Raw genomic sequence first — 27,532 nt, forward strand, 5'->3', positions numbered from 1 at the left:
GATGGCTACAATAGTCTAGATAGGAATTCAGTTCGTTATTATCTACTATTCCGAGCCCGTGACAATTAAAGCTTTCCTAAAACAACATTGAAAAAGCCCTCCAAGTCCTACCAATCTGTGACAGCCTGGTCACGTTGGCTGGGTATCACGTGAGGTGCAGTTGTTTGCTTTATTGCTTTGTTGATAAATACGGCGTTACCTCCTCTCTTCCTTCCTCATGTTGATTATTCTCGTCGATAGCTACCTAGGTAGACTCCATGAGTTGGATGTTCCATTATCCTAGTAGAGCGCCGTGACACAATTTAGCATTAAACCAGCTTATTAAAGGCTGCCAGCTTGCGATGCATAGCGCTGCGCTATTAACAAAGGAAGATGCTGATCTATGAACCATGAATGAGAAAAAGCGACAAAAAAGCACATGTTCAAATCAGCAGATATCACATGAAGATGGCTTGACTGTGGAAGAGGCCTTGCAGTTAATACAGCAGCTGATTCCACCAATTCAGCTGGTTCAACAACTCCCGGCTCAGCCAGCACAGCCAGTTCAACCGGCTACACAGATCTATGAATATAACGGCATTTTGGTTGAAAAAATCTGCTTCAAAAATATATAGTGGTGGCGGGTGGACCACTCGACGGTGAAATACGTTACTTAACTAACCAGTCTGTTATACCCTAATAACCTACAATGCTGGCGTGAATATGTCTATAACTTTACACCATGGTGAGTGCTTCCAAGACTAATACATAGCACATTATATTATGTATTTATTGGAAGTCACTTTTTCCTGGATGACGTGCTCGTTGCGGAATTTACAATACCTTTCTGAGTTTAACATCTCACTCTTCGAGCTTCCAGAGATCATTGAGCTCTAGACCTTGATATAGCGTAACGCTATAAGCTTCTAAGCAATAAAAAAGGGCAAATAAGGGCGACTGGTGTCGATATTACACCCAAAACAAGCATATATGTCGAGGATCAACTAGCCAAAACACTGTTATCATACCCCCAGGTTCCTCCGGCTATCAAGGAGTTTGGCATCTCCAGTCTAGGAAGCTTAGGTATTAGCTAACAGAGAAAAAGCCTGGAAAAAAAAAAAAAAAAATTCAGGGTTCTCAATACCTTTCGCTTCCGTGTATCCCAATCTCTCCCCGAAGTCACCAATGGTTACACCACACCCCACGATAGTCGATGGCAAAATCTTGCATTCAGAGGTAACCAATTTGGTGTCGTCTATCTCGGCATGGTCAAGGGACTGAGCCATGATAACCAATTATTTTGTCCATGGACTAAAATACAAGAGCCGCCTGATATTAGCTTGCCTAGTATTCGTGAAAGAGATCACAGACTCCCAGTAGAGTGGGCCTTTTTTTCACCGTGGATACGGGATCACCCAAGACACACCTAGGCCTTGAGGCTAGCATTCGTATTGCTAGGTCTATCAAGCCTTTCTAATGCACGATGAGTTGCCAATATACATCCACTCGCGGACATTTGGTCCGTACCGGTTACCAGTTCTCCAACATCTATCTCCTGGGACCTTATAACTACGAGTTTGCCGCGGAAGACGGGGCAAGTAAATAGAATGAACGCTTCATCTAGAATCCATGGTTGAACATCCTCCGCATTGAACGGTACGTCGCACTTCTCAGACATTATTCTGACTGGCCTTGACTATTGCAATGCTTTTTCTCTCGATTCTGGCAAGGTCAAGTTTGTGCTCGGCGGACATTAAGTAGGGGAAGGAAGTTAGGAACGTCGCATTATCAGGTTAAGACATATTTGTCTTACGCATCTTATGTTTATCAATACCTACATGGTGTTCGAGGAAACACGCGATCTCTAAGTGGCTTTGACTGGCGGTGATGGCGAGGGCTGATTTACTTTTATTGCTCCGTTTGTTGATTTGGATATTGTTCAACCGCTGTATAAGATGGCAATATAAGACGTGCTTTCTGTCCGTTCAGCCGTACTTAGCGGTTGTGGCATTTAGATCGACCCATAATGTTAGTGTCGTGCTCGTCAATGTTCAAGTCAATAACTTCACCATCTTCATTTCGGTGCTCTGCGAGAATTGGCGATTTTCAATCATGATGTTATTTATTTCTCCCCAAGGACAGCTTGCTCCTCGTCCCGGGAGCTCAGCGTCGTGTGGCACCACGCCCTAGTTACCAAAACCGGTAATTTGCACCTTTGCCTTAGGAACCAGACACATATTTCCCCATCAATTCTAGATCAATTGAAACATTCAAGGTCTAGTCTTATACAGTATCATGGTAAGCTAATAAATTGCTATAGTAGACAAATATACCCCCTCTGATTGGCCGTCGGCGTCTCGGCCTCCGACTCCGCGATTCTTCGCGGTTTGCAAGAATCATGCCATTTATTTGTATTCCTCCCACCGAGGATATTCCCAGGAATCAACAATCATGGCTTCCTTGGGGAGCTCAGCATCCTGGGCCCGGGGCTTTGCACCCCGGTTATTCAAGGATTTCTCCACCTGCTACCAATGCCTACGGACTCAGAACTATGCGACCAAATCCGCCTTTCCCAGACAATTCTCCGGCCTATCGTTCGCTCGGTCTGACCAGAGAACCAATCCTGCGATACTGAACTCGAAGACTAGACAATTTTTCTCTCAGAATCTGAGGAGATCTGTTTCGTCGTCTACAGTTGCCCACGCTGCGGAGGAAGGAGCGACAAAAGCGAAGTCGAGCTTTCCGCCGGTTAGCGACAAATCGGTTGCGTACTGGCTGCTGGGAAGTGCGGCCAGTGTTTTTGGTATTGTGGTTTTTGGTGGTTTGACTCGATTGACAGAATCAGGGTGCGTTTTGCATAAGGACTATTCTGGATATTGACATGGGCATGGCTAATCGAGTCGTTGCTACAGGTTAAGCATCACAGAATGGCGTCCTGTTACAGGCTCTCTCCCTCCCATGAACCACGAAGACTGGGAATCCGAATTCTCGAAATACCGCGAATCCCCCGAATTCAAGCTCCTGAACCCGCACATGACTCTTTCTGAATTCAAGTCGATCTACTACATGGAATGGATCCACCGCATCTGGGGCCGCTTCGTCGGTTTATCGTTTATCTTCCCCGCTCTCTACTTCGTCGCCAGAAAGAAAGTCAGCAAGCCCATGGCACTGCGTCTCGCTGGAATTGCCGGCTTGATTGGATTCCAAGGCTTCATTGGCTGGTGGATGGTCAAGTCAGGCTTGAAGGATGATCTGTTTGCTCCCGGTAGTCACCCTCGTGTGAGTCAGTACCGCCTGACGGCACACTTGGGTGCTGCGTTTGTCTGCTATGTTACTATGCTCTGGAATGGTCTTGCAATTCTGCGATCTCGTCGACTAATGGCTGATCCGGAGGTTGGAATCAAAACGCTCGATGCACTCCGCGACCCCCGGCTCAAGCTATTCCGTCGCTCGGTTGCTGGTCTCGCTCTTCTAGTCTTCACCACGGTTATCTCTGGTGCACTCGTTGCTGGTCTGGATGCTGGTCTTATCTACAACGAATTCCCGTACATGGGCAGTGGCTTCGCTCCCCCCACCTCCGAGCTGTTCAATGAACGATACTCCCGCCACGAAGACAGATCTGACCTCTGGTGGAGAAACATGCTCGAGAACCCCTCGCTTGTCCAGCTCGACCACCGCATCTTGGCAACCACCACCTTCACCACCATCATGGCCCTGTGGGCATACTCCCGCAAATCCCCCACGATGAAGAAACTTCTCCCACCGGCCGCGAGAAAAGGTGTGCACGGCGTCGTTGCGTTTGCCTTCATGCAGGTTGGTCTTGGTATCTCGACATTGCTCTACCTCGTTCCTATCCCTCTTGCTTCGGCACACCAGGCTGGTAGCTTGTTCCTGTTGACCTGGGTTATGGTGCTGGGAAGCCGGGTCTGGCACCCGTCAAGGACTGCGAAGTTGTTGCAGATGGCTGTCAAGGCTCGTGGTCAGCAGGTTTCACAGGCGGCTGCCCATGCGGCTAAGAAGTTATAACCAGTTGTCCGTCCGGCTCGTTCTCGTTATTTGTCACGAAAAGATATGGATGAGTATATGTCTGTAAATTAACTAGTGCCTCTCTTCTTCCTTGTAAAATATGATTCTTTTAAACTCGTTTTTCTTTACTCTATTTACAGTCATAATCATTGTGGCCCTGAGATGATCTATTCATAACATCCAAAAACTCCCAGACACCGTACCCAACAAGGAAAATAGGCCATCCCTCACAACAAACCACAACCCAACAAACCACCCTCAAAACGGCCAAACCTCCCCCTATCATTTTCCACAACCTCTCTCCTCCTAAACTCCTCCACAGCCCTAGCTGCCTGGTTCTGCGCATATCCATGAAGATCTCCCAGTCCAAACGTCTGATAGTACCACCTCCTCACTGGGTCCTTCTCTCGCTCCTCTTGTATCCATGCCCCGTGCGCCTCGAGGCTGAAGGCATACAAGTTCCTAGCGCAAGATAGGTCCTTGTCTGTCTCGGCTTCGACATCGTCGACGTCGGTTGTAGTGGACGGGGAGAAGGTTGAGTTGTCGAGAAGAAGTGCAGAATCAGACTGGCGATCATTAGAGTCCGTGGAAAGAGAAAGAGGAGGAGAGATGATGGCGCGTGGGGTGGGACTGATGCTGGGACTGGGAGTGCGAGCCGTATAAGCACCCTGTCTCTGGCCTCTCTGGGTCCGGGCCTGGGATTGTGTGCGGGGTGTCTGCGCTGGTTCCCGTCCGCGTCCACTCCTGCATCTCACCGAGCCCTTCTGGTTTTTGGTAACCTTGCTGCTACATTTCCCCCTCTTCTTTTTATCTTTTGGCGAGGTCTTCGACTGGAAAAGCTCGTTTTGGTGAATCGGACCGGTATGCACACGGCTTCCTGCGTTGTGCGTTCTGGTACAGCCATTCTTAATAGTGCAGGTATGACAGGATTGCCAGCCGCATGATGAACATCGGGACATGCCCGAGTCGTTTCTGGCGTTGCACAGGTCGCACTTTGCCGTGTGCGCCGTGACCTGTTCGAATTGCGTGCGGATTAGAGACGGCTGGGGCTGGGCGGTTGTGGTGGCAGCCGCAGCAGGAAGAGCTGCAGGAAGAGCAGATGGAAAGCGAGAACCACGGTTTCTAGACATGGCGGCCTGCTGAGACTCGGCGTTTCTCAATGGGAAAGACTCACTGCCACTTGAATATTCAATGGGAGAAGCTTCCTGTCCATAGTCTCGAACAAACGGTATATCAGAAGAGCCCTTAGCCGTTCGTAGCGGCAGCTATTCCATCTCAACGTCAGCAAGACGACAACCTCTTCACTATCAGCAGGGAGGAGACTAACATTCTCAAGCAACTGAGGCGCTGGATACGACGAAGAACGAGAACCAGGAGGAGTAGGGAAAGGCAAGAAACGAAAATCCTTAAAACAGTTCCCCTGGTGATTGTCTGTTTGGTCCGCCATCGTGGGTCAGGCAGTATACACTACCATTGATGGGGTGCCAATTAGTCCTGCCTCAAGAGATTAGGGTACCGGAGATATCGCTGTTAGGAGGGTATATGAAGTAAAGTCCGTAAGATGCAACGATAGTAAATAGCAAGAGAAAGAGAAGTAGAGGAGAGAAAAATGCTTTTTTTTTTTTTTTTTATATAGCTAAATGCTAAAGATCTAACCAGCGGAAACAAAAGCATTCAAGGAGTTTTCCTTCTCCATTCCGTTGGAAACTACGGGTTAATTGAACTTTGTTGTCTATTGTCTCAGTCAGTATACAAAGTACTTTGTTTATTGCCTTCTTGCTTAGACAAGTAGTGAGAGATCGTAGGTAGGACATATCGCTGAGGCATGGATATGGGGAGAGTTCATTTAATTGGATAGAGAAAGCATCGTACAATGGATTGAATGGTAGTCTTATTGCTGGGAAATGATGATAAGGTTGGATGCAATTATTGAAGGGTATTCCAATTTCAAAAGGTAAGCTAAAGGATTTCTTTTATTCCCCTAATGCATCTATTCATTGCCATCCTAACATAAACCCATAATAAACAGTCATCAAAAGCATTCAACATCCCTCGTCCAGTTTCGTAGAATTTATTTGTGGGCTATATCTTGTTAGTTCAATTGTATTTATCAAAGCGTGCGGTGTAACTTACCAATGCCCTCTTCCGGCTTGGGCTCAATACCAACAACCTCAGCAGCAGTCTTGGTGTCTTGGGCGGTCTTGTCCTCCTTCATGAAGGGGAAAGCAAGAACCTCCTTGATACTGTAGTTGTTGGTAAGGAACATGACCAAACGGTCAATACCCATACCCCATCCACCGGTCGGCGGCAGACCGTATTCCAGAGAAGTACAGAAGTTCTCGTCGATGAGCTGGGCCTCCTCGTCACCCTGGTCCTTCTGGTTTGCCTGCTCCTCGAAACGCAGACGCTGGTCGAAGGGATCGTTCAACTCAGTGTAGGCGTTGACAATCTCCTTCTTGCAGACGAAGGCCTCGAAACGCTCGCACAGACCGGCGTGCTGGCGGTGGTACTTAGCCAGCGGCGACATCATCTGCGGGTGGCCGGTGATGAAGGTAGGATTGACACAGGTCTCTTCGATGAACTCGCCGACGAGCTTGTCGAGCATACGGGCGTTGGTGAGCGGTGGCGAGCAGTCGACACCGGTCTTCTTCAGGACGCGCTTGAGGAACTCGTTGGTCTCAGTGGTGTGCAGCTGGTCACCTGGCGGGAACTTCTCGCCGGTGGCCTCTTCGAGGGCGGGGATCATCTCCACGCGCCTCCAGGGCGCCTTCCAGTTGACGTTGTAGGTCTCGCCGGTCTGGGTGTGGAAGGTGGTCTCGTAGCCGCCGGTGACATGCTTGACAAGACCGGAAACAAGGTCTTCGGTGGTGTTCATGAGGTCGAAAGCATCAGCGTAGGCCTGGTAGAACTCGCAGGTGGTGAACTCGGGGTTGTGGGTAAGGTCAATGCCTTCGTTACGGAACTGGCGACCCATTTCGTACACACGCTCAAGACCACCGACGATCAGCATCTTAAGGTACAGCTCAGGAGCAATACGCATGAAAAGGTTCATGTCGAGCTCGTTGTGGTGAGTAACGAAGGGTTTGGCAGTCGCACCGCCAGCAATGGCGTTCATCATGGGAGTCTCCACCTCAATAAAGTCGCGGGTGTCGAAGTAGTTGCGGATGTAGCTAACAATCTTAGACCGAGTGACGAAAACATTGCGCGAGCGGTCATTCATGATCAAGTCGAGGTAACGTTGGCGGAAACGCTGCTCCTTGTCCTGCAGACCGTAGTGCTCAGAGGGAATGGCGTGCAAGCAAGGCGACAGAAGGACAACCTCAGTCGCAAAAATCGAAAGCTCTCCATCGGCTCTGTTCTTGGGGCTAGTCCGACCGGGGAATCCAACAATACCGACAATGTCTCCTCTCCGGAGGTGCTCGTGCTGCTGCTCGAACGGGACCTCGCCAGTGGCGTGCTGACCCTGGCACACAACTTGCACCTTGACACCCTCGGCGCGAATGTCGTAGAAGCTCAGCTTGGCGCCCGAGCTGCGCTTGGTGTAGATACGACCGGCGATGCGAACGGTGGTTTCGGGCTTCTGGTCGCCCTTCTCAAGACCCTCGTAGGTCTTGAGGAACTGGCGCAGGTCATCGGTGACATTGAACTTGTGAGGGTAGGGGTCGGGGTGCTTGGTTTCGCGGAGCTTGTTGATTCTCTTGCTGCGGATTTCAAAGTATTGCTATAGCGATAAGATGCCTTTATTAGTAAAAAGTTCAGAGAGAAACCAATCCCGCACAAAACAAAAGCACTCACATTGGGAGTCAAATTAGCCTCCTCCTCCTCAGCGGAAGCCTTCTTCTGAGTCTTAGGAGGAGCAGCAGCCTCCTTCTCCTTCTTTTTGGCTTCCTTCTCGCGCAGCTTCTGGCGCTTCTTCAGCTCGGTCTTGGAGACCTTCTCGCCAGTAACCTCGTCGAGCAAGAGGTTGGCCATGGAGGCCTCGGCGTCCTTAACTCCGTTGTCCGTCATGATTAATTAGAATATGTTTCGCAAAACAAAAGAAGGAAACGGGAAAATTGAGACGAAGGAGGGGTTTTGGTGGGATAGACGATGGCAGGTTGATTTTTGGGTCTGAGTCAGGATCCGCAGCTGTTATTGGCCGGTGGAATTTTTCTGGGATTTACTATAGTACGTTGGCTATGGTTTGGCTACGGTTATGCTACGAAGCTGATATCAGGCGTTTTCACTTGTTTCTCGATTTTTGAAGCTATGCGCAGCTTAACTGGGATCTCGCTGTTGTTCTCGATATGCAATTGCTGCCAATATTTACAGATTGGGTAATGGGGCTTAGGGCATAGGGCAGCTATGTGGGGTTGACCCCGCCTTGCCGCTTTCGGTCTATACAGAGGTAGAGAAGTAGAGTATGTTGGATTACCACTTCCAAGTTGCACCAGTAGATTTTTGATACGCGACAAGATCCCTCTTTGACAATTACATAGCCATAACAATCTCTATCCAAAACGAAGTTTCCACGCCAAAGGCGAACGACTGTCCACCGTATCAGATCTCAACAAGCCTCCAACAAACCTGCTAACGAACAAAACCCAGATGTCGTGAACATCACATACCCGAACTTCCCTAGCCAGTAGCAGCGGAAATGTTAGAAAGACCGGGCCAGTCTTCGGTCTTGATACGAGTCGGAAACGTCGTCTCGGTATCTTGCATGGGCTCCTCTCCCTTTTTAACAGTCGATAACCATCCCTGCGCCTTAGAGATCTTTTCCTTTTCCCTGAGAAGGTACTGGCGACGGCGCTGGCGCTCTGGATCTTCGGCCATGAGTTCCATACAGCGCTCGGCGGCTGCAAGATTTATTAGTGTTCATTGCATACAGAGCACATTGAGAGATTAAGATCACCATTCTCATCATAAATTCTAAGCTCATGTTCAATAACATCGATCAGTTCTTCGTGGCATTTGAAGAAAAGCTTGGTGTAAACGCTCTGGCAGATCGAATCCACGAAACGAGAGCTTGCAACTTCGTAGTATCCACGAGTAGTCTAGGATTGTCAGTTCTGTGTACAGTCAAAGCAAGGTGCGAACTTGCCGCCATCATCTTAAGCTCCTGCGTGAACATGTCGACACCCAACTCGGCATCTGTGAGCTTTCTGATCTCAGCATCACGTCGCGGGTCCTCCCGAGGAAGTCTATCCTGCATGTCCAGGTACTTGTGGGCGCGTTCCAGGTGACGTCGAGAACTAAGGTATGAGTATGCACTCATCCTCGTATGTTCGAGCGCGAATTGGGACATGGTAAAGGGTTTATGCTTCTCGATGTTAAAGTTTTCAAAGGCATGTTGGGTGTGCTCCTGCTTCAATGTATATAGGTAACCGTCAATTATGCGTGTAAGTTCGCGGAAGAGGCTCGTGCGATGGTATTGGGAGAACACGTTTTCAAGCTGTTGAATCAACATGTCTCTAACGAGGCGGTGAGTAGCGTTGAGGAACACAGTCATAGGTTTGTGCCAATGTTCCACACTCAACTGGTTCATAATTTCGATGGCTTTGGGGTCGGTTTGATCCGGAATTCCGGCACGATACGAATCCTCGTTGATCTCCCTAATTTCTTCCCAGGTGAACATCCTAGCCGGACGGTCAAAGGCATCAAAATGGGGTGTAGAATATCCCGTAGTTTTACGTGCAGGAATCTCATTTGGGGTTTGCGAACCGGCCTTTTGGGCACCCGAGGCGTCACGCTTCATTGATGGCTGAACCGTAGTCATCTCACAATCCGAATCGTCTCCCTCACGACTCATTGCCATAACCGTGGAATCAAGCGGAGATAGGAGCTGGACTGTCGGCCGAGTCTTAACCAACGCTCTCTTGAAATCCATTGCTATATGAAGCCAAATCTTTGGCAAAGGATACTGACCAGAGCCGCCCTGAATATGTGCCCGAATTTGCTCTTTAAGATTGTTGAGCTTTCCGCACAGGATGTACGGTACGTTGGTCGACGGTGGGCTGGGAAGCTCCTGCAGTTCAGTTTCAATGCGACTGGCCTTTTCGTTGATTTTCTCAATGATTCGAGGAAGGCACCCCTGGATCTGATCCAGAAGAAGATTAGAGAGGGAAGCCTGGAGACGCCTGGTACCAAATCTATCGCGATATGCCGACAATTCAGTGCTCCAAGGACTCGAATCGAAAAACTCAGCTTCCTCCTCGCGCGCGACAGCATGCTCGATGGAAGGGTCTTTATTGTTGCGGACAACGAAGTATCCATGGCCGAGTGAAAATTTGTCGCCCTCAAAAATCTCCATCCATTGAGTATACTCGCCCAGCTGGATCCTGTCGGGCTTTGTCAAGACACCCAAGGTTCTCGACTTCGCTCCGCGGACGTCTCTAATGATTCGTGCCGCACTGGAGTTGGTCGCATCGTCTGTCATTGGCAACGCTAGAAGCACAATGCAATTCTCCTGCGAGATGTACTCCTTGACTAGGTTCTCAACGAGAGCGACCAAATATCTTTCTTCGTCAAATTCCGCCTGACTGATTACACCAGGAAGATCGTAGAAAGAAAGGGTGGGGAATTCCGGGGCAGAGATATCCAAACGGACGATATTCGGAGAAAACTTGACTTGATAGTGCGAGCCATCAATGCCTGCATTCCGTCCGGGTACATAGTCTGCTGGTGGTCTTCCAGGGTTGAGGATTGCAAGCTGCGCCCATTTCACCGCTTCTTGAACATCGCCCTTGTCAGAAAGAGTGAGAAAAAGCTCATCTTCCTGATCCTGTTCAATCCAGGGGCCGAGCTGAAACTTCTTCGAGATTTTGATCTTGCGACTGCCATCGAACATGTATTTTCGCGAGATATAGACCTTACAGGTCCAAGGTTGGGAGGGTTCAGAATGCGACAGATTGATTTCCATCGGGCATCTGGTACAAGTGCCGGCGCTGCGAGGGACTTTGATCTCGCTCATCCCCTCAATCAGCGAGCTCTTGCCGGTGCTTTGGTCTCCAACGACACAGATCTTTGGGAGCGCAATCTTGTTGTCCTCTATTCCCAGGTGACGAAGGTCTTGAATCTTTTTAACCAAAGTTCTCATATCTTGGGATATGAAGTTGATCGAATCCTCAGCGGCGGGTAGACTCGAGGGCCTGGAGCGTTGCATCGTGGCTGTTCAGGATGAGTTGTCTGCTTGATTCCAAGTTAGAAGAGATACGCTTACCGGTCGAGGCAAGATTGTCTTTTTCTTGGGGTATGTGTTTCGTCTCCGGGGTAAAAAACCTCATGATAATTGAGTATTCAACACAAGTTCTCGGTACAATCTGGCAGACCGGACAACTCAGGGTGTTGAGGAGGTAATGGAAAGCACAGGGGGTGTCAAGGATGAAGAGAGTTAACACATCGAGAGAAAAAGAGTGAAAGAGAGAAAGGCGAAGGTAGAAAAGAGCACATGCCCCTCTAAAATGAAAGAGGTTGGCCCTGCGGTTCAAGCTCCCAGTGAATGGCAAACACCAGCCAGCAATACGTAATTCTCATTTCCATAGGAGCTGTCGACAGAGACGACGAGCAGTTCCTCTTAGCGATTCAGCTAAACCATTGCTACGGCATATCGCTTGGGTACGCCTTCACCATCCGCATACAGCGTCCACTGGTTGCAAGCCCGGTATAGTGCGATGCTAGTCGTCAAGCATAGTCATCTTTGATATCTTTTCAATGATTGATAATCTCTCTGTATAGCTATCAGCCACTGTTTATATAGGGATAACTGATTAACCAACCTGAACACCGAATACCTCTCCTTGGCCCAGCGCCATGATGCTTACTCTGAAAGTCTTTAGGATATCTTATGCGCACCAGTTCCCAGAATAAAGATGACGATAAAATGGACGGCAAGTGGCACCCAGATCCAACGGTTCACCAACGGGGGGCTCCTTCTGTTGGCGGTGGGCCTGGAATTCGGTGATCCGCTTTCGGGTCTCAAGCAACTTGGTCAATTTCTCCTGTCAACGAGTTGAGCTGTATAGGGGTGCCAGTATTCCTAGCAGTATCTTTATACCCAATTCACTTTTTTTTATATTTTCTTTTAGAAAGATAGACTATATCCTCCAGCCTTCTCCATGCTTCAAGTTCCAGTTCGCGAACCCACCAACCTGGCCTCGACCAAGGCCGTGATCTTGGTATGGATCATGCAGACACATGCTGTCCTCATTTTTGCTATAGTCAATACTGACGGAATACCCATGAATAGGTCGGGGGTCCATCCAGGGGAACCCGGTTTAGGCCATTGTCTCTCGACGTGCCCAAGGTTGGTGATAGTCATGCCCCTCCGCCTCTGTTTTGAGTTGCATTGCATCTCCGTCCACGGCGCATACCAATTTTCAACGCACATTTATGTCGAATCGCGCTGACAAAATGCTATATACTAGCCCCTATTCGAAGTCGCCGGTCATCCCATCCTCCGTCACTGCCTCCAAGCCGTCGCTAAGATCCCCGATATTCGCGAAGTGATCCTGGTCGGGTACTACGACGAATCAGTCTTCCGAGAATTTATCAAAGACTCTGCCAAGGACTACCCCCAGCTCCGCCTCCAATACCTACGTGAATACACGGCCCTGGGAACCGCCGGAGGTCTCTACCATTTCCGCGATGCCATTCTTAAGGGGAGGCCGGAGCGCATCATTGTGCTGAATGCAGACGTCTGCTGCTCGTTCCCGCTGGGTGAGATGCTGAAGTTGTTCGAAGAGAAGGACGCAGAGGCGGTTATTCTGGGAACCAGGGTCAACAACGATGCGGCCACCAACTTCGGTTGTATAGTGTCTGACTCGCACACCAAGCGTGTGCTGCACTACGTCGAGAAGCCCGAAGGCCACATCTCCAACCTCATCAATTGCGGTGTCTACCTGTTCTCGACCGAGTGTATCTTCCCTGCGATCCGTAGCGCCATCAAGCGCCGCACCACCCGCCCCCGTCTGGTCTCGTACCCTTCGTCTGAGCACCTTGACGCATCGTTCGTCGCGGCCAACGCCGAAGAGGACTCGGAGAAGAGCGAGGTCATCCGTCTCGAGCAGGACATCCTCTCCGACCTGGCCGACAGCAACCGATTCTTCGTTCACGAAACCAAGGACTTCTGGCGACAGATCAAGACGGCCGGCTCCGCCGTCCCGGCCAATGCACTCTACCTGCAAAAGGCGTTCCAGGCACAATCCGAAGGACTCACTGCTCCCTCCGCGACCATCGTCCCGCCAGTCTTCATCCACCCTACTGCGACTGTCGACCCGACCGCGAAGCTGGGTCCTAACGTCTCCATTGGGCCCCGTGTGGTTGTTGGGGCCGGTGCTCGTATCAAGGATTCGATTGTTCTGGAAGACGCCGAAATCAGGCATGATGCATGTGTGATGCACTCGATTATCGGGTGGAGTAGCCGGGTGGGCGCTTGGGCTCGTGTCGAGGGGACTCCGATCCCGATGGGCAGCCACTCTACTAGCATTGTGAAGCATGGAATCAAGGTGCAGAGCATTACGATTCTGGGTAAGGAATGTGCGGTTGGAGATGAGGTGCGGGTACAGAACTGTGTTTGTCTGCCATTCAAGGAGCTCAAGAGGGTATGTTTACGTCCATCCTCATACTGCGTTGATTCCGTTGCTAACTTTATCAGGATGTTGCCAACGAGGTTATTATGTAGAGTTTTTCGTCCTGTTGTTTTTTGTTGTCTACCTAATTTTCTACCTACACCATTGTTTGCAGATGACTTTCGCTCAATTCAAGATGACATTCCAGCGCTTGCTTTGCTGCTCTATTCAAAACGTGAAACGATAATGTATTCAAATGACCAAGATTGAAGAGATGAGACCAAATACCAACGCCGTACCTAATAAATAAAATCAAAACATGTGCAATATCGTAACTCATCATAGATCGGTGAAGATGAGCAGGTATCAAAGATCAGGTGCGCATAGTCACTTCAGCCGAAGAGATCTCTCACCTATATGCACCAGGATCATAACTCGTCTGTTCCGGAGGCTGTGCATACCCGGACCCAACAGCACTAAACCTCACCCTGGGCGCCCCCCAAACACCTCTCGCCGGCGCATTGTCCGAATAATTCTGCGCCTCCCCGGCATGATACTGCTCTAGATGTCCATTCCCAGATACACTCGATCCAGTCCCCGAGTACGCCACACTATCAAGCCTCCTAGGACCAGGACCATGACCAAGCCCACCACCAAGACCCCCAGCCGCGCGCGGATCGGGAACATCATGATAATACCTCGCCCCAGCAGTCGGATCATCCGCTGTCATCAAACTCTCACTATTCCTGTCCTCCAACTTCACATCCCCACCAACCATCATCGGGTTACTAGTCATGGGATCGTAGCTCCCGAGTCTAGTCTGGCGCTTGCGCACGATGATATCGAGCGTGATGGCCGCGATGAGGGAGGCGACCGCCGCGACGGTGAAGGAGAAAAACGCCTTGTAAATGCGGCACACTGTTATTCCTGTTGAATTGCCCCAGTATGTCTCTGTGCAGGTTGTCAGGATAGTGTGGGACATGCTCCAGCAAAGGACGCCCAGGGCGGCGATCCAGATGAGGAGCAGGATTGTGTTGGACGTTAGGTTCAGGCGCGGGGAGAGGCCGCAGCAGCAGTGGATGAGGGTTGTTAGGGTGAAGTTTATGAGTGAGAGGACGACGGCGATGATGAGCTGAATGCTTTTTAGTGACTTGTATAGGTAAGGTGTAAAAGAGGTTTGGGAGAACTTACGACTAGGTATGCCCATGGTAGTCTGTAGTTCTGTTGGTGTAGGTGGTAAATAAAGAGGGCGAGGATGATGCCGACAATGATAGTGGAGAGAAGGACGAAGATGCGAATGATATGAAATGGGATGGCGGGATATAGAGAAGGTTTGACGGATGACTTTTTGGAACGCATCTTGGCGGTAATTGTGTATTTCCTCTGGTTGTTTGAGAGAGGATAGAAGAGGGAGAAAGGACTAGAGAAAAGAGACACAAAGAATGTCAATGTTTGCTGGAGACTGTCGCAACAGTCGATCACCGGCGCGGCTCCACGGGCGTTGCTAAAGAAAGCACGCCTAGTAACGGGGGGTTTGTTGCACTATGTATGTACACAGAGCGCCATTAACTAGGTAGTATGTTGTTGTTTCTTTAGAGGGGGAATCAGTTCTCATAATATGCCAGCCTTGTCGTAGCAGATTTACCCCGTGTAAAGACATGATGGTGGCGGTGTTGGCCTGGAGATCGGCCTCGACCACGCGGCGTCTATATTTATCCCGCCCACTATGGAGTCCTGTTTAGAGACACTTTAGGTGTGTTTCTGGAACGGTGGATACATTTAGTGACAGCCGGATCACACACGGTACTCGTATGTAACACTCGGGTTAAAATATCTTAAATATCCTTAACATGGGGTTTAATTTCAGAAGAAGCATGCCAGTTTTCACACGGTAAACAGGTGACAAGTGAGACATAAACTGGAGCAGTGACCGAAGACGAGGTATATGCAGATGCCAGCCACGGGATTTTTCAGCTCAACCAACAGTAAACAGGAAGACTCCATAATTAAATAGTTTCATTATGTGTTCTTTCGTGTTTGAATCAACCCAATTTAAACATTGCGTATTGCAACTGTCAACTACCACGTTGTAAGGTCACGTGTCATCGATACAACATCGGGCTATCTGCAAAGTTTTTACTCCGACAACTGCCAGCATAGAATTCGTCGCATTTAGCTCTGAGATATTCAAAAGAAAAATATACTACACCGATAATGCGTGATCGATAGTATTAAAGGATTACTTTTGCCGAGAAACCAACTTGCGCGGGCAAATTAAGCCATGGGCCTCCTGAAGACGGTGGCCCTGGGGATTCTGGGGATCTCGGGTCTGACGTTTGTGGCTCTGTTTGGGAGATTGCCGGTTTTTCGGTACTATGGAAATCTCAGAAATTTAGTCTAACAAGTCTAACTGGTCTGCAGGAAAACACCCATCAGTTTCCTCTACAAGGTTGTTTGGAAATATATCCCGAATGGCATATCCTATTTCGACAATCGTCTGTTGGGTGGATGTCTTACATTCTGCTGTAACCGAACCGGTAAATACGTGTGGAATGAGAACCATCCATTAGTCTTAGTTCGTATTCAACGCACTGAGTGACTTTCCTGGTGCTAACATATATAGATTTTCTTCGTGTCCCTGCTTGTTGCTGGAGAATATCTGTTTATCCCAACCGCGTGGCCTCGGATATCCACTATCCATAAAGTCTGCGCACCACTGGTTGCGGTTCTTCCGTATTTCCTTTTATATGCATGTGTCGTCTCTACGTCCTATATCACCCCGGAGAACCATGCGCAAGAGATGACCCGTTATCCCTATGACGGGGTCATCTTCCACCCGGGACGCCATTGCTCGACATGCAAATTCGTTAAACCAGCACGGAGCAAGCATTGCAGTTTCTGCAAGGCGTGTGTTGCTCGACAAGACCATCACTGTGTATGGCTAATAAACTGCGTGGGCGCGAATAACTACCACTACTTTCTGTTGCTATTGCTGTCGTTGTCAGTTCTGTTGATATACGGCTCGCTCCTGGGCCACTCGCTTCTATCTCAGACTATGGAGGTGTTATTCCTCCCAGAGTCAGGACAAAAGCTGGCGAGGAAAAGTTGGACGATGTGGTTCAATGTTTGGTCATTGGTTATTGCGGCTGAAATCCGCATCGGAACAGTCACTTTGCTGGCATTCATGACAGCTCCGCTGGCGATGGCTTTTCTTGTGTACCATACATACCTCATCTGGGCTGGGATGACGACCAATGAAAGCGCGAAATGGTCTGAATGGAAAGATGAAGTGGCGGATGGCTGTACTTTCAAGTCTACAAAGGAGGAAATTTACGGAAACTCGCCGGTTCCGGGTGAGAGCCAGAATCCCCAGTTGGCATGGCCTTTGAGCAGTGATCAAATCCTCCTCCTGACAGACGGGGAGCCGCCAGCGGAAGGATACAAGATTTCGTCGAGGTCCAACGATATCATCCAACCAGATGATCTCGATGCACCTTATGATCCAAGATGGGTGCGAGTGCGTAGTATGGAAGAGGTTGATAACATTTACGACTTGGGATTCTGGGATAATATGCGGGAAGCTTTCAAGCTACCTGTCAATAAGAAGGTGCAATAGAACTGCTTGGATACATTTACTAGCTAAGTCAATATTTCAAATGCCTGAGGCCTCAATCAGTTTATCAATCCCAAAAGAGCAATCGGCGGGACACATCGGAGATCGAGTAAATCCGAGTATCTTTCTCTGCTCCGCATTGATAATTATTTTAACCCCAACCGCCACCTGCAATCAATAATAAAGACGAAATTGTTTGGCGCTCAGCTTCTGCAACCAGCAGTCATAACCAATCATTATGACTGACCGCGCAGAATCAGATACAAAGCCAAAATGCACACCAGCCGAACTAATGCTGAAGGTCATATTGACGGGGACCTTGAGCCACTACGAAACCCGCGGCATGGTTGACGACAAGAGGCTAGAGCATATGCTCTCTGCTGGGAAGCAGATCCTGTACAAGACACATCAGGAGAGCGATGTCAGGTATGCTTATATTTGTTCTAGTCTTTGCCATCCCATAGTAACTGTATGCTAATTTGTTGCTTTTTGCTAGACACAATCTGGGCTTGTCGCCAGACATCTGGCAGGGCTTCACAGACGTACTTACCAAAGCGATCCCCGTCCTCGAGGCACAATCCTTCGCATGGAAGAGTCCCCCGTCCGTTAACTACGACCATTCATCCTCCAACCTCATCGCATTCAACTACTTCTCGCTGGTCAAGGACATCGAACGCTTAAATGACCTCTGCACGATCGCACGCAACCTCCTCGCAACGACAAAGAAAGCGCAAAACATGGCAGCAGAAAAAGGATTCGACCAACGGATAATAGCGCTGGTAGATACTTGCGTGAGGGTTACTGCGCGGGGCTTTGATGGGGAAACCAATGCAAGGAACGAGGAGCGATGGCAAAAAGTGGTCAATCTTTACAAGCGCCTATTGATTACGTGCTTGCAGTTCCTGCACAACTTTATCATGCACAATGAGCAGCGGAAGATGGTGCTTTGGTTAGATCTGTTTGGGTATCATTCTACGGGGGATACGAACATTATTCAGCCCAAGGAGCCGTTGGACCAGACAATTAGCAAGTCGGATGGTGTCGCGCCGATCGTGAAGACTGGGGAGAGGATCGTTAATCCGCCGATCCGGGCCCTGTATGATCAGACTGCAGAGGATCTGTTGTTGGAAACTATCTCCAATTTCCCAAGAGAGCCTGCAACGATCAAGGAGGAAGCGGCTATGCTCCTTCTCGCAAATATCAAGGACCATATGGAGAAGCTCCTGGGACGGGATTTGACGGCGATACAGGAAATGGGTAAAGATCCAGAGCAGGTTAAGGAAATCCGGGCTGTTCTTACAGCAATACTCGGAGCGAAGGTGGATGGATGGTCAGATCTGCAGGACAGGGCTAGGGATCTTCCTCCAGCTCTACCAGAAGATGAGCCACCGCGCAAGAAGTCTATTCTTACCATCGACCGTAGCCCTACTGCAGGGTTCCCTCGGATCTGCTGGGCTGATCTCCCTGACCTTTCCGAGTTCAGCACCGTTGCTTCAGGGGATGCCGTTGTGGCGGAGGAAGATACCGGCATGCCGCGTTCCGCACAGTCTGCTGCAGAGACATTACAAGAAGCAAAGGATGAGTTGATGGCACGACTGCAAGAGACCTCGCAAATGGGTGACGATGGTGGCCAAGAGTATGACCATGCTGATGGCGGGACGGTTGCCGATGATGATTCGCGCAGTTTAGAGGCTGTCGCGGACGGAAGCATGGAGGAGGAAGAGGAGGAAGATGACGAGGACGACGATGACTACAGAGGCCGCCCAGGCGATCAACAACGGGGTCTGTTGACTGACATTCCGCTTGTGCTTGGACCTGCGGAAATCGAAGCTCTTCCAATGATTGTCCAGGCCGGTATTGTCGACAGCTTTGGTCTCAAGGGCGGAGAGAGAGTTGGTTCGAGGAATATGCAGGCTCTTCGGTGTCACATACTGCTTACCCAGGAGACAGGTCGCAACTTGCTACGCGAACTGCTGATATTCATTGCCGCCTGGGATCTTCCTGACGACGAGCTGTACTTCAAGATGATGGTGCAGATCATGGACGCGGTGCTCAAGAACGGTCTGATGTCTCATGCTTACTCCGACTTTGGACAACCAAAGGATATCATTTCTCCGGCGCAAGCCGTCGTGGTCAAGATCTTGACCCACATCTTCCGATCCAAGTACTCTCCCGCATCTGTGACAGGAACACAGCCCAATCCTTCAAAGAACCCAGCGCCCCTTTCCCGAGTCGACGTCCTCACCGTGCGCTACATCTTCACGATTTTCCGCGGTAACATTATCCCCGAAACCTGCGCTCTGATTTACCTCCAAGGCCAGATCCGCGCCGGACGCGCACTGCCAGAGGACTTCCCACTGAACCTGTGGGACATGGAACGAGTCTACGAAGGCGTCTACCAGTTCCTCGAGTTCTTTGCCGTTCTCACCGAAAACAACGACTGGAAGAACCTGCTCGTCAAGTGGGAGATTGTCTACGACCTTGTCACCCTGATCAAGGAACTAGAGGCCAGCATCCCCAAAGGCCAGTTGAGCTCTTTACCCATGGGAATTCCCCCGCGCCACACCAGTCCTCCCAAGGATAGCCCGCAGCCAGGTACAAGCGGCGTTCCAGTCGCCGTAGAACGACCCTACGACCCCAGCGACCCCGACCCCGCAGATATCGGCCCAGGCTCGGGAGCCGAGTCGCCACCGATCACAGAGGATCCGTCCGAGTTCGAATGGAGGAACCTTAAGAAGCTGGTCGTGCTCGTGCTCTCGTCGCTTGTGTGGAAGTGCCCCGAAGTACAAGATCAGATTCGACGATACGGCGGTCTCGAGACGATCCTTTCCTGCACGAACTTCGATGCGCACAACCCCTACATCAAGGAACACGCCGTCATGTGTCTAAAGTTCCTGTTAGAAGGGAACAGGGAAAACCAGAAGATGGTGGAGGATCTTGAAGCGAGGGAGGTTGTCAAAGATGATGGGGGCTTGTTGGAACGGAGTGGGTTCGAGGCTGTGATTGATAAGACGGGCAAATTGGCTATTCAGCCCAAGTCGGATACTGATGGGGTTACCAGGGTAAGCATGTGATGCATTTTATGTACGAATAGACGATCTTGTACCCCTGTATAGAATTTTTGATATGTTTCGCATTACATTGGATTCCAAATTATGCATATACACTGCTGGTATCTCCGCTATACAACTGACACTGACATCGTACGTATCAATCATCACCAAATCATTTCTCATAGTCACCAAAACAACTCCCACCCCACCCCATTGAACTGGACTAACCATACATCCCATCCCACTCCTCCTCATCATCATCCGCCGGCTTCTGTTTCCTCGCCGCCTCCTTCTCCCTCTCCTGTTTCGCGAAATCCTTCCGGTCAAGAGGACATGTACCCCTCAACATCAGCCACGGCCGCACACACTCGAGATCGAACAGATGGGTCGGGTGGCAGGGAAGCTGCACGACGAGCGGGTATTCGTCTTCCAGGAAGGGGTTGTTGCAGATCGGGCAGGTTTGGGACTCTTTGAGGGATTTGCGGGGGACGCGGTCGAGGACTGCACCACAGCACATATGTTAGCAACTTGCGACTTATTCGTTTTTGTAGGTAGTGAAAGGGTGGAAAGTACCATCACAAAACTCCTCACTAACACCCTCCACCTCTCTCGGCGGCGTATTTGCCTCACTCAACAAAGACTGAATCATCGTCGTCAACAAATCCTCCCCTCCCTGCCCACCTTCCTGGACTTCCGTCCCAACATCACCACCTTCCCGTCGCATAACCTCCAGCGCCTCCGCAAGCGAATAAAACGCCGCGCTTATATCTCCGGGCACGGGAATGGCATGTTCTCTGTGTCGCGAGGCTTCGGGGTTGGAGATTTCGGAGAGTGTTGCGAAGAAGGTGGAGAGGTCGGGCCGGCGGCGGCGGTGGGTGAAGGAGGGAGTGGTGCTGGGGTCTGTGGTGTTGTGTTCAACTGTAGATTTCTGTTAGGATTGAGAGAGAGAGGGGGAGGGAGGGGGGGGTTGGGGTTGAGCGTGCCTTCGTAGGTGGACATTTTGGTGGTTGCGCTGCGTGACGCGGGGTGGTGTCTGGTGTCGGGTTTTCGGAGGGTGGGATCTGTTGGGATGGGGTTTTGTTTGTGTATAGAATAGAAAAGAGGGGATGGTTTGAGGGATTCGGGACGAGTGAAGTAGAGGACAGGGAGATATTTATGTTGAGGTGAGGTCGAGGTAAAGTTGGTGATGCGAGCAGTGGATGCGGAGGCAGCAAAAAGACGCGTTAACTATCGATAAGGATCGTTACTAACCAACAGGGATCTAGTAGATTCCGTGAAACTTTTATGGACAAATTGATAAGAATTCGTTAATATTCGTCTCAGTGCTTTTCAAGATATACGAGTATACTTTTCGTATATCAATTCTCAGTAGACTTCTTTATCGTGATGTTCCCCGTCTTGTGACGCCCATTCTTCAAGACACCGCGCCGAATTAACCTCAATTCTGCAACCAGCCATAAAACAGGCAATCGAACAAAAACCGCCTGCAATGAAATCAACATAGAAGCGAAATCAATTTCATATACAGCAAAAGACAAAGGACACGCCCCCACGTGACTGCAAACCAAGGAACTCCCTACGCGCAAGGCCCAAGGGCAACGCGACAGCGCACTGAATTGAGAAAAACAACGCCCAAAAGACTAGGATGGGTGCGGAGGATGGCGCAAACAATTCCAATCAGGGGTCTGATATCCTCTTCCGGGGAAAGAAATTCTGGTTATCACAGAATATCCCGCAGAAAAGTAGGTTCAAGGAACTCATTACGGTAAAACCCCCTTCCCTTCACTTGCTTAGGGACTGATACTGATACACCGGACAGGAACACGGCGGAATTGTGAAACTACAAGACAAAGACGCAGACGTCAAGTTAGTCGATCATAAGAGGAAGAACCTCCCTTCGGATACGTCAGTCATCCCATATACCGAAGGTACACAGTATTAACAGCAACCAGCTACTCATACAAATATATCGAAGACTCCATCCGCAACAAACGGCTAGCAAGACTAGAAGACTACCACGCTGGTCCATCACCTCAACGTCCTGTGGGAGCAACCTATATCCCAAGCAGGGGTGTCAAGGTTATTTATTCCATGGAAGATGACCAGCTGCTTTGGGACTATGTCCAGCAATTTGAGGGAAAGACTGGAGTTGCTATCGGTGGGAATAAGATTTATCAGGATTTGGCAGCGAAAGTGAGGAATCATACTCGTATAAGGTGGATATAGCTAATCTTGCTTGTGCAGAACCCTAGACATACTTGGCAGTCGTATCGTGATCGATACTTGAAGAGATTACGGGGCCAGCCTCGACCCGGTGGTATGGAGGGGTCTGCAGCTCAGACATCAGACTCAGGGCCTAGTTCGTCGGTTCCTCCTCGGGATCCAAAGCCTGCCAGAAGTCATCGACAGTCACCAGCTTCGACTACAGGTCGGGTTCCAATAGTCTATGAGATCGGGGTCGACAAAGCTTTTTCAAGAGCTCCTAGTATGAATGCAGAAGAACGACCTTGGCAGAGGATAGACCCAGTTGCGAACAACCCCGATGATCGAAAACGGAAAAGGTCATCTAATGCTGAACATACTGATCGTTCTCAATCCAGACAGCAAGAATCACCAGAGCAGAAGAGAAGAAGGGCCCCAGAGCCTGCGGCACGAGAAATCTGGACACCACAAACAACCCACCAAGCTGAAACCACAGAGTACCGTAATGACAAAGAACCAGAACGAGAACAACAGAACCAGTCCGAACAACCCGAAAACGAAGTCGATAGCCTATTCCTAGAACTCCCCTTCTTCCCCGCAACCCCAACCCCAGAACCCGAAGAGGAACAAAGCTTACAACCTGACATCGACGACTGGATCGATGATCACATACACAGCGGCAGAGCAAAGAACGATGCACAGGTGATCGAAGCCCTGCGCTTCACGAGCATGGATCCAGGCCTAGCCGATACGATTCTGGATAATCTGGTCGCTGGAAAGGGGATACCGGATGATATGCCAGGGGTATGGACACCAGAAGATGATAGGTGCTTGGAAGGTGCTAATGCCCGGGATATCGAACGCGTGCTGAAGAAACATGGAACGGAGTATTTCAATGTTAGATGGGAATACCTTGGTTTGGCGAGGGATGCAGGGCTTGAGGATCCTGGTGATCAATGATCATGCCGTAATGAGACCAAATCCAAAATTTCATAATTTGCATTGTACAGGAAACCACGGAAACATTGGATGAAATAGGCACAGGGAGAATCGAAACCCGGAAAAAGAATAGCTAATAGGCACTTATGCATCCTAGCATGCCCTAAACGTGCTTGCAAAACCCATCAATGTAAGAATAGACAAGGATATCGACTTCAAAAACCCGCAGTATATAACAATAAATTCCATTATTAAATCATTGCTAGGCAGTTCGAGAACCTTTCGTTGATATTAAGTTTAACTCTCTTTAAAGACACTGTGACAGAGTTAGCGCCCTGTTTTACCAAGCGTGAAAGGATGGAACTTACAGATGAGCCTCATAGAATTTGAGCATCTTGCTGCAAGTTAACATAGGTCCACAAGTGTTAGCAGTTGAACAACTCACCTTCCTCGGGCATTTTTCGTAGCATGTTTCAAGAGATACTCTCGACTTCTTCCCATCTTTCCATTGTATGTACGCGTATAAAATGCTTGTTTCCGCTTCGCGCATTATGGTCTCAATTTTTCGCACATCATTCTCCCAGCTTTTGCGGTTGGGCGTCCAGTCGGTATAAAAATCCCCATTCTCGTTCTCGTTTTCATCTGCTGTTGAAGTTGGTGTCCCGATAGCGTTGCCGCCAGTCGACTTCTTTTGTCTCTTAGGTGCTGCCTTCTCGGGGGTCTGCTTGGGTCGTCCAACCGACTTGCGCTTCTTGGGAGCTGGCTTTTCCGGACGACCACCTTGAGTTTTGTAGTACTCCTCCACTAGATCCTTCGCACCCTCCCTAACACATTAGTGAGCTTGGCGGCTATACGCTGCAAATTATACTCGATCACGTACATTAGGTTTTCTTCGGGCTCCATAGTCTGATCTGCCGGGTCCTCGTATCCCTTCCATTTCACTTGAAGCAGGAGTGTGCCCTATCACAGTCAGCGCATCGCACTTGGCTGTCGCAGGTGAGTTGGGATCGCGCGTACATCTTTAAGGAAGTCATGGCCCACGATCTGTTCAACAATATATCTGCTCGAATCAGCACAGCCCATCTCATGTCCATTGCCGCGACTTACACGCCCTCTTCTTCATCTTCTTCGCCTGAGGCGGCCTGATCTGCGTCCTCGGGTTCGTGTTGTTCTTCGTCATTGTTTGCGTAGGGAATAGAGCCTCCGGTAGACTCGCTATCCGACATATCTTCCAACGGAGCTAAGATGCGTAAAAGATTAGCTTGGTCTCCAGGCTAATTCGATCGAGGAACGACTCACGAGGCATGGTTCCGGATGGAGATTTAAGCTTGAAAAGTCTGGAAAGCAAAGTCACGGTGATCGCGGGTTATGAAACTTCACAGAGCAATCATTAAGCAGCGATGACCAACAGATTAATTGAAGTAAGTACAGAGTGCAAAGTCGAGGTAGATAGACATACTTGACTTGCGAATCGCGCGTTGAGAGAGGAAGTGCGCTATACCGCCTTGGGAAAACAGCTCACTAGCCCGATTGGGACATCTCCAGAATTTCTAAAAAGGACCTCCGAACGACTATCGGATCGTGGCCAGATTCAACTTCCCTCCTCCCGCTTTTCTCACTCTATCGAGGGTTTTTGTCCTGGTTATTGTTTAATTCTATTCTCTCCGTGTTATTCTAACTTATCTCTTTTATTAAATCCGACTTCCTGCCACGCGGCAGACCACATTAAAAAAAAATGGCGATGCGTATGTCCCGGTGCCCCTCATTCTTGAATTTATGGACTAACTGTCAACTTTTCTCCTTACAGAGCTTGATATGTCTCAAGGTCGATCCCCGTCTTGCGAAATGCTCCGACCGTATCGAATAGCGACTGACAGTCATAACAGCGTCGGTGATGAAGGATGAGCAGGGCCGGCCTTTCATCGTTGTCCGGGAGTACGTTCTTCAAATCCCTTTCTCTGCGGTTAACGGCTACACTCCGGAGGATTTGTGCTGATTGGATACGCATTACAGTCAAGGAAAGAAGAAGAGACAACATGGCACGGAGGCTGTGAAGTCGCACATTGTCGCTGCCAAAACTGTTGCCAACATCGTGAAGACTTCTCTGGTATGGTTATTCGAACACGTTGCTGGAACAAAGTCTAAGCATTATTCTAGGGTCCGCGTGGTCTCGACAAGATCTTGATCTCTCCGGATGGTGATATTACAGTGACAAACGATGGCGCAACTATTCTTGGGCAGGTCCGTCGTCAACCTCAACCTCTCGACGCTTGTACGAAATTGCCACTGACCTCTCCCGTTTCTGAAGATGGAAATCACGAACAACGTTGCTAAACTGCTGGTCGAACTCTCGAAATCCCAAGACGAAGAAATTGGTGACGGTACTACTGGTGTTGTCGTTCTGGCAGCAGCCATGTTGGAGCAGGCCGCGGATTTGATTGACAAGGGTATTCACCCTATTCGGATTGCGGATGGATACGATTCCGCTTGTGAGATCGCCCTTGAACAACTCGATAAGATCAGCGACGAAATCCCCTTCTCGAGAGAGAACACCGAGAACCTGCTGAAGGTCGCAAAGACCAGTTTGGGTAGCAAGATTGTCTCCAAGTCTCACGACCAGTTTGCGCAAATCGCCATCGATGCCGTTCTCTCTGTTGCCGATCTCGACCGTAAGGACGTCGATTTTGAGCTAATCAAGGTTGATGGCAAGGTTGGAGGTGCTCTTGAGGATTCCCTTCTGGTGAAGGGTGTTATTGTCGACAAGGACTTCTCCCACCCTCAGATGCCCGACGAGGTGACAGACGCAAAATTGGCAATTCTAACTTGCCCATTCGAGCCCCCGAAGCCTAAGACCAAGCACAAGCTGGACATCACATCGGTCGACGAATTCAAGCGGTTGCAAAACTACGAGAGCGAGAAGTTCCAGGAGATGATCCAGAACCTGAAGGATGCAGGTGCCAACCTTGTTATTTGCCAGTGGGGTTTCGATGATGAGGCAAACCACCTTCTGCTCCAGAACAACCTCCCCGCTGTCCGGTGGGTCGGTGGTCCCGAAATTGAATTGATTGCCATCGCCACGAACGGTAGAATTGTCCCTCGTTTCGAGGATCTGAGCGCGGAAAAGCTTGGAACTGCTGGTCTTGTCAAGGAAATGACCTTCGGTACTACCCGGGAGAAGATGCTTGTCATTGAAGAGTGCGCCAATAGCCGTGCGGTGACTGTTTTCGTCCGGGGGAGCAACAAGATGGTCAGTGACTTCCTAGCCTGATTACCCCATGATTTGCTAACATCGGGCTCTACAGATCATTGATGAAGCCAAGCGGTCGCTGCACGATGCTCTGTGCGTCGTCCGCAACTTGGTGAGAGACAACCGGGTTGTGTATGGTGGTGGTGCTGCTGAAATTGCTTGCTCGCTTGCCGTCGAGGACGCGGCTGTCAAGGTGGGTTTCTCGATTATTTTGTCTGCAATTACATTCATACTGACCTGTGAACTTGACAGAGCCCTGGTATTGAGCAATATGCCATGCGTGCATTCGCTGATGCATTGGATGCTGTGCCATTGGCCTTAGCCGAGAACTCTGGTTTGAGCCCTATTGAGACCCTTGCCTCTATCAAGTCGCGCCAAGTCAAGGAGAACAACACTCGCCTGGGTGTGGACTGCATGGTGACTGGTAACAACGGTATGTCTTGTATTCTGACTACTATAACTCCTTATACTGACCAAATACCAGACATGAAAGAGCACTTTGCTATCGACCCATTGATCGGCAAGCGCCAACAGCTGTTGCTGGCCACCCAGCTGTGTCGTATGGTTCTTAAGGTATATAACCGCTCTTCCCGTTCTTCTATGGTTTCGACTAACCAGTTACTAGATCAACAACGTCATCATTTCCGGCGACGATGACCAAGACTTCTAGATTTCTTGTATACAGGTTCTGTGTCCCGGTGGCCAACTGCTGCTGAAAGGATGTTACAGTCATAAAGAATTCATATTTACATATATCTTGGTAATTCGTTTCTCATGCCGACAAAGCCCATCGATTACGGATCTCCCTGAAATGGGTTCCGTCGGAGGTTCAGGGGAAACCGGAGGAGTCGATCATCCGACTGCACGAGGCCTATATGTAGAAGACCCAATTAAAACGAACGATTGATATACTCTATCTAATGTA

At 49.6% G+C, this 27,532-nt stretch overlaps 12 protein-coding genes across 12 annotated transcripts; 6 read left to right on the forward strand and 6 right to left on the reverse strand.

The window, feature by feature from the left end:
* Positions 1-1,762: 1,762 nt before the first annotated feature.
* Positions 1,763-2,300, forward strand: EURHEDRAFT_67450 (uncharacterized protein). Its single transcript, XM_040787619.1, has one exon. It carries the CDS (start codon positions 1,867-1,869, stop codon positions 2,167-2,169), a length of 303 nt encoding a protein of 100 aa, XP_040638849.1. The 5' UTR covers positions 1,763-1,866; the 3' UTR covers positions 2,170-2,300.
* On the forward strand, positions 1,984-4,119 carry cox15 (cytochrome c oxidase assembly protein cox15). The gene is made up of 3 exons (XM_040787618.1): positions 1,984-2,181; positions 2,303-2,825; positions 2,892-4,119. Exons 2-3 carry the CDS (start codon positions 2,431-2,433, stop codon positions 4,003-4,005), a joined length of 1,509 nt encoding a protein of 502 aa, XP_040638850.1. The 5' UTR covers positions 1,984-2,181; positions 2,303-2,430; the 3' UTR covers positions 4,006-4,119.
* On the reverse strand, positions 4,119-5,452 carry EURHEDRAFT_537628 (uncharacterized protein; the record flags this gene model as incomplete). The annotated part of the gene is made up of 2 exons (XM_040787343.1): positions 4,119-5,270; positions 5,333-5,452. The coding sequence occupies 2 exons, from the start codon at positions 5,450-5,452 to the stop codon at positions 4,233-4,235; spliced, it is 1,158 nt and encodes a 385-aa protein (XP_040638851.1). The 3' UTR covers positions 4,119-4,232.
* Positions 5,453-5,895: 443 nt separating this feature from the next.
* On the reverse strand, positions 5,896-8,094 carry EURHEDRAFT_412483 (lysine--tRNA ligase KRS1). Its single transcript, XM_040781918.1, has 3 exons — positions 7,801-8,094; positions 6,139-7,726; positions 5,896-6,087 (listed from the first exon to the last, which is right to left on the reverse strand). The coding sequence occupies exons 1-3, from the start codon at positions 8,011-8,013 to the stop codon at positions 6,077-6,079; spliced, it is 1,812 nt and encodes a 603-aa protein (XP_040638852.1). The 5' UTR covers positions 8,014-8,094; the 3' UTR covers positions 5,896-6,076.
* Positions 8,095-8,622: 528 nt separating this feature from the next.
* Positions 8,623-11,270, reverse strand: EURHEDRAFT_402802 (putative dynamin GTPase; the record flags this gene model as incomplete). Its single annotated transcript, XM_040780167.1, has 4 exons — positions 8,623-8,843; positions 8,900-9,041; positions 9,065-11,154; positions 11,207-11,270. 4 exons carry the CDS (start codon positions 11,268-11,270, stop codon positions 8,623-8,625), a joined length of 2,517 nt encoding a protein of 838 aa, XP_040638853.1.
* Positions 11,271-12,101: 831 nt separating this feature from the next.
* EURHEDRAFT_456259 (mannose-1-phosphate guanylyltransferase) lies at positions 12,102-13,666 on the forward strand (the record flags this gene model as incomplete). The annotated part of the gene is made up of 4 exons (XM_040784341.1): positions 12,102-12,161; positions 12,233-12,289; positions 12,411-13,586; positions 13,640-13,666. The coding sequence occupies 4 exons, from the start codon at positions 12,102-12,104 to the stop codon at positions 13,664-13,666; spliced, it is 1,320 nt and encodes a 439-aa protein (XP_040638854.1).
* A 296-nt stretch (positions 13,667-13,962) lies between these two features.
* Positions 13,963-14,912, reverse strand: EURHEDRAFT_456022 (uncharacterized protein; the record flags this gene model as incomplete). The annotated part of the gene is made up of 2 exons (XM_040784325.1): positions 13,963-14,685; positions 14,745-14,912. 2 exons carry the CDS (start codon positions 14,910-14,912, stop codon positions 13,963-13,965), a joined length of 891 nt encoding a protein of 296 aa, XP_040638855.1.
* A 922-nt stretch (positions 14,913-15,834) lies between these two features.
* EURHEDRAFT_515474 (uncharacterized protein) lies at positions 15,835-20,240 on the forward strand (the record flags this gene model as incomplete). The annotated part of the gene is made up of 6 exons (XM_040786381.1): positions 15,835-15,923; positions 15,975-16,128; positions 16,177-17,160; positions 17,193-17,196; positions 17,421-17,592; positions 17,663-20,240. The coding sequence occupies 6 exons, from the start codon at positions 15,835-15,837 to the stop codon at positions 20,238-20,240; spliced, it is 3,981 nt and encodes a 1,326-aa protein (XP_040638856.1).
* Positions 20,241-20,442: 202 nt separating this feature from the next.
* On the reverse strand, positions 20,443-21,218 carry EURHEDRAFT_515475 (uncharacterized protein; the record flags this gene model as incomplete). Its single annotated transcript, XM_040786382.1, has 3 exons — positions 20,443-20,720; positions 20,793-21,137; positions 21,203-21,218. The coding sequence occupies 3 exons, from the start codon at positions 21,216-21,218 to the stop codon at positions 20,443-20,445; spliced, it is 639 nt and encodes a 212-aa protein (XP_040638857.1).
* Positions 21,219-21,864: 646 nt separating this feature from the next.
* On the forward strand, positions 21,865-23,381 carry EURHEDRAFT_386489 (putative transcription factor Rap1; the record flags this gene model as incomplete). The annotated part of the gene is made up of 4 exons (XM_040779686.1): positions 21,865-21,984; positions 22,039-22,124; positions 22,172-22,412; positions 22,464-23,381. The coding sequence occupies 4 exons, from the start codon at positions 21,865-21,867 to the stop codon at positions 23,379-23,381; spliced, it is 1,365 nt and encodes a 454-aa protein (XP_040638858.1).
* On the reverse strand, positions 23,244-24,816 carry EURHEDRAFT_412489 (chromo domain-containing protein). Its single transcript, XM_040781919.1, has 7 exons — positions 24,660-24,816; positions 24,468-24,600; positions 24,378-24,420; positions 24,241-24,320; positions 23,806-24,184; positions 23,729-23,754; positions 23,244-23,676 (listed from the first exon to the last, which is right to left on the reverse strand). Exons 1-7 carry the CDS (start codon positions 24,664-24,666, stop codon positions 23,658-23,660), a joined length of 687 nt encoding a protein of 228 aa, XP_040638859.1. The 5' UTR covers positions 24,667-24,816; the 3' UTR covers positions 23,244-23,657.
* Positions 24,817-24,926: 110 nt separating this feature from the next.
* EURHEDRAFT_412490 (chaperonin-containing T-complex subunit CCT5) lies at positions 24,927-27,515 on the forward strand. Its single transcript, XM_040781920.1, has 10 exons — positions 24,927-25,105; positions 25,168-25,185; positions 25,247-25,295; positions 25,374-25,467; positions 25,518-25,601; positions 25,669-26,607; positions 26,663-26,800; positions 26,860-27,040; positions 27,092-27,180; positions 27,233-27,515. The coding sequence occupies exons 1-10, from the start codon at positions 25,096-25,098 to the stop codon at positions 27,275-27,277; spliced, it is 1,647 nt and encodes a 548-aa protein (XP_040638860.1). The 5' UTR covers positions 24,927-25,095; the 3' UTR covers positions 27,278-27,515.
* The last annotated feature ends 17 nt before the right edge of the window (positions 27,516-27,532 follow it).

The sequence above is a fragment of the Aspergillus ruber genome (assembly GCF_000600275.1).
Source record: "Aspergillus ruber CBS 135680 unplaced genomic scaffold scaffold00013, whole genome shotgun sequence".
NCBI classification, from domain to species: Eukaryota; Fungi; Ascomycota; class Eurotiomycetes; order Eurotiales; family Aspergillaceae; genus Aspergillus; species Aspergillus ruber.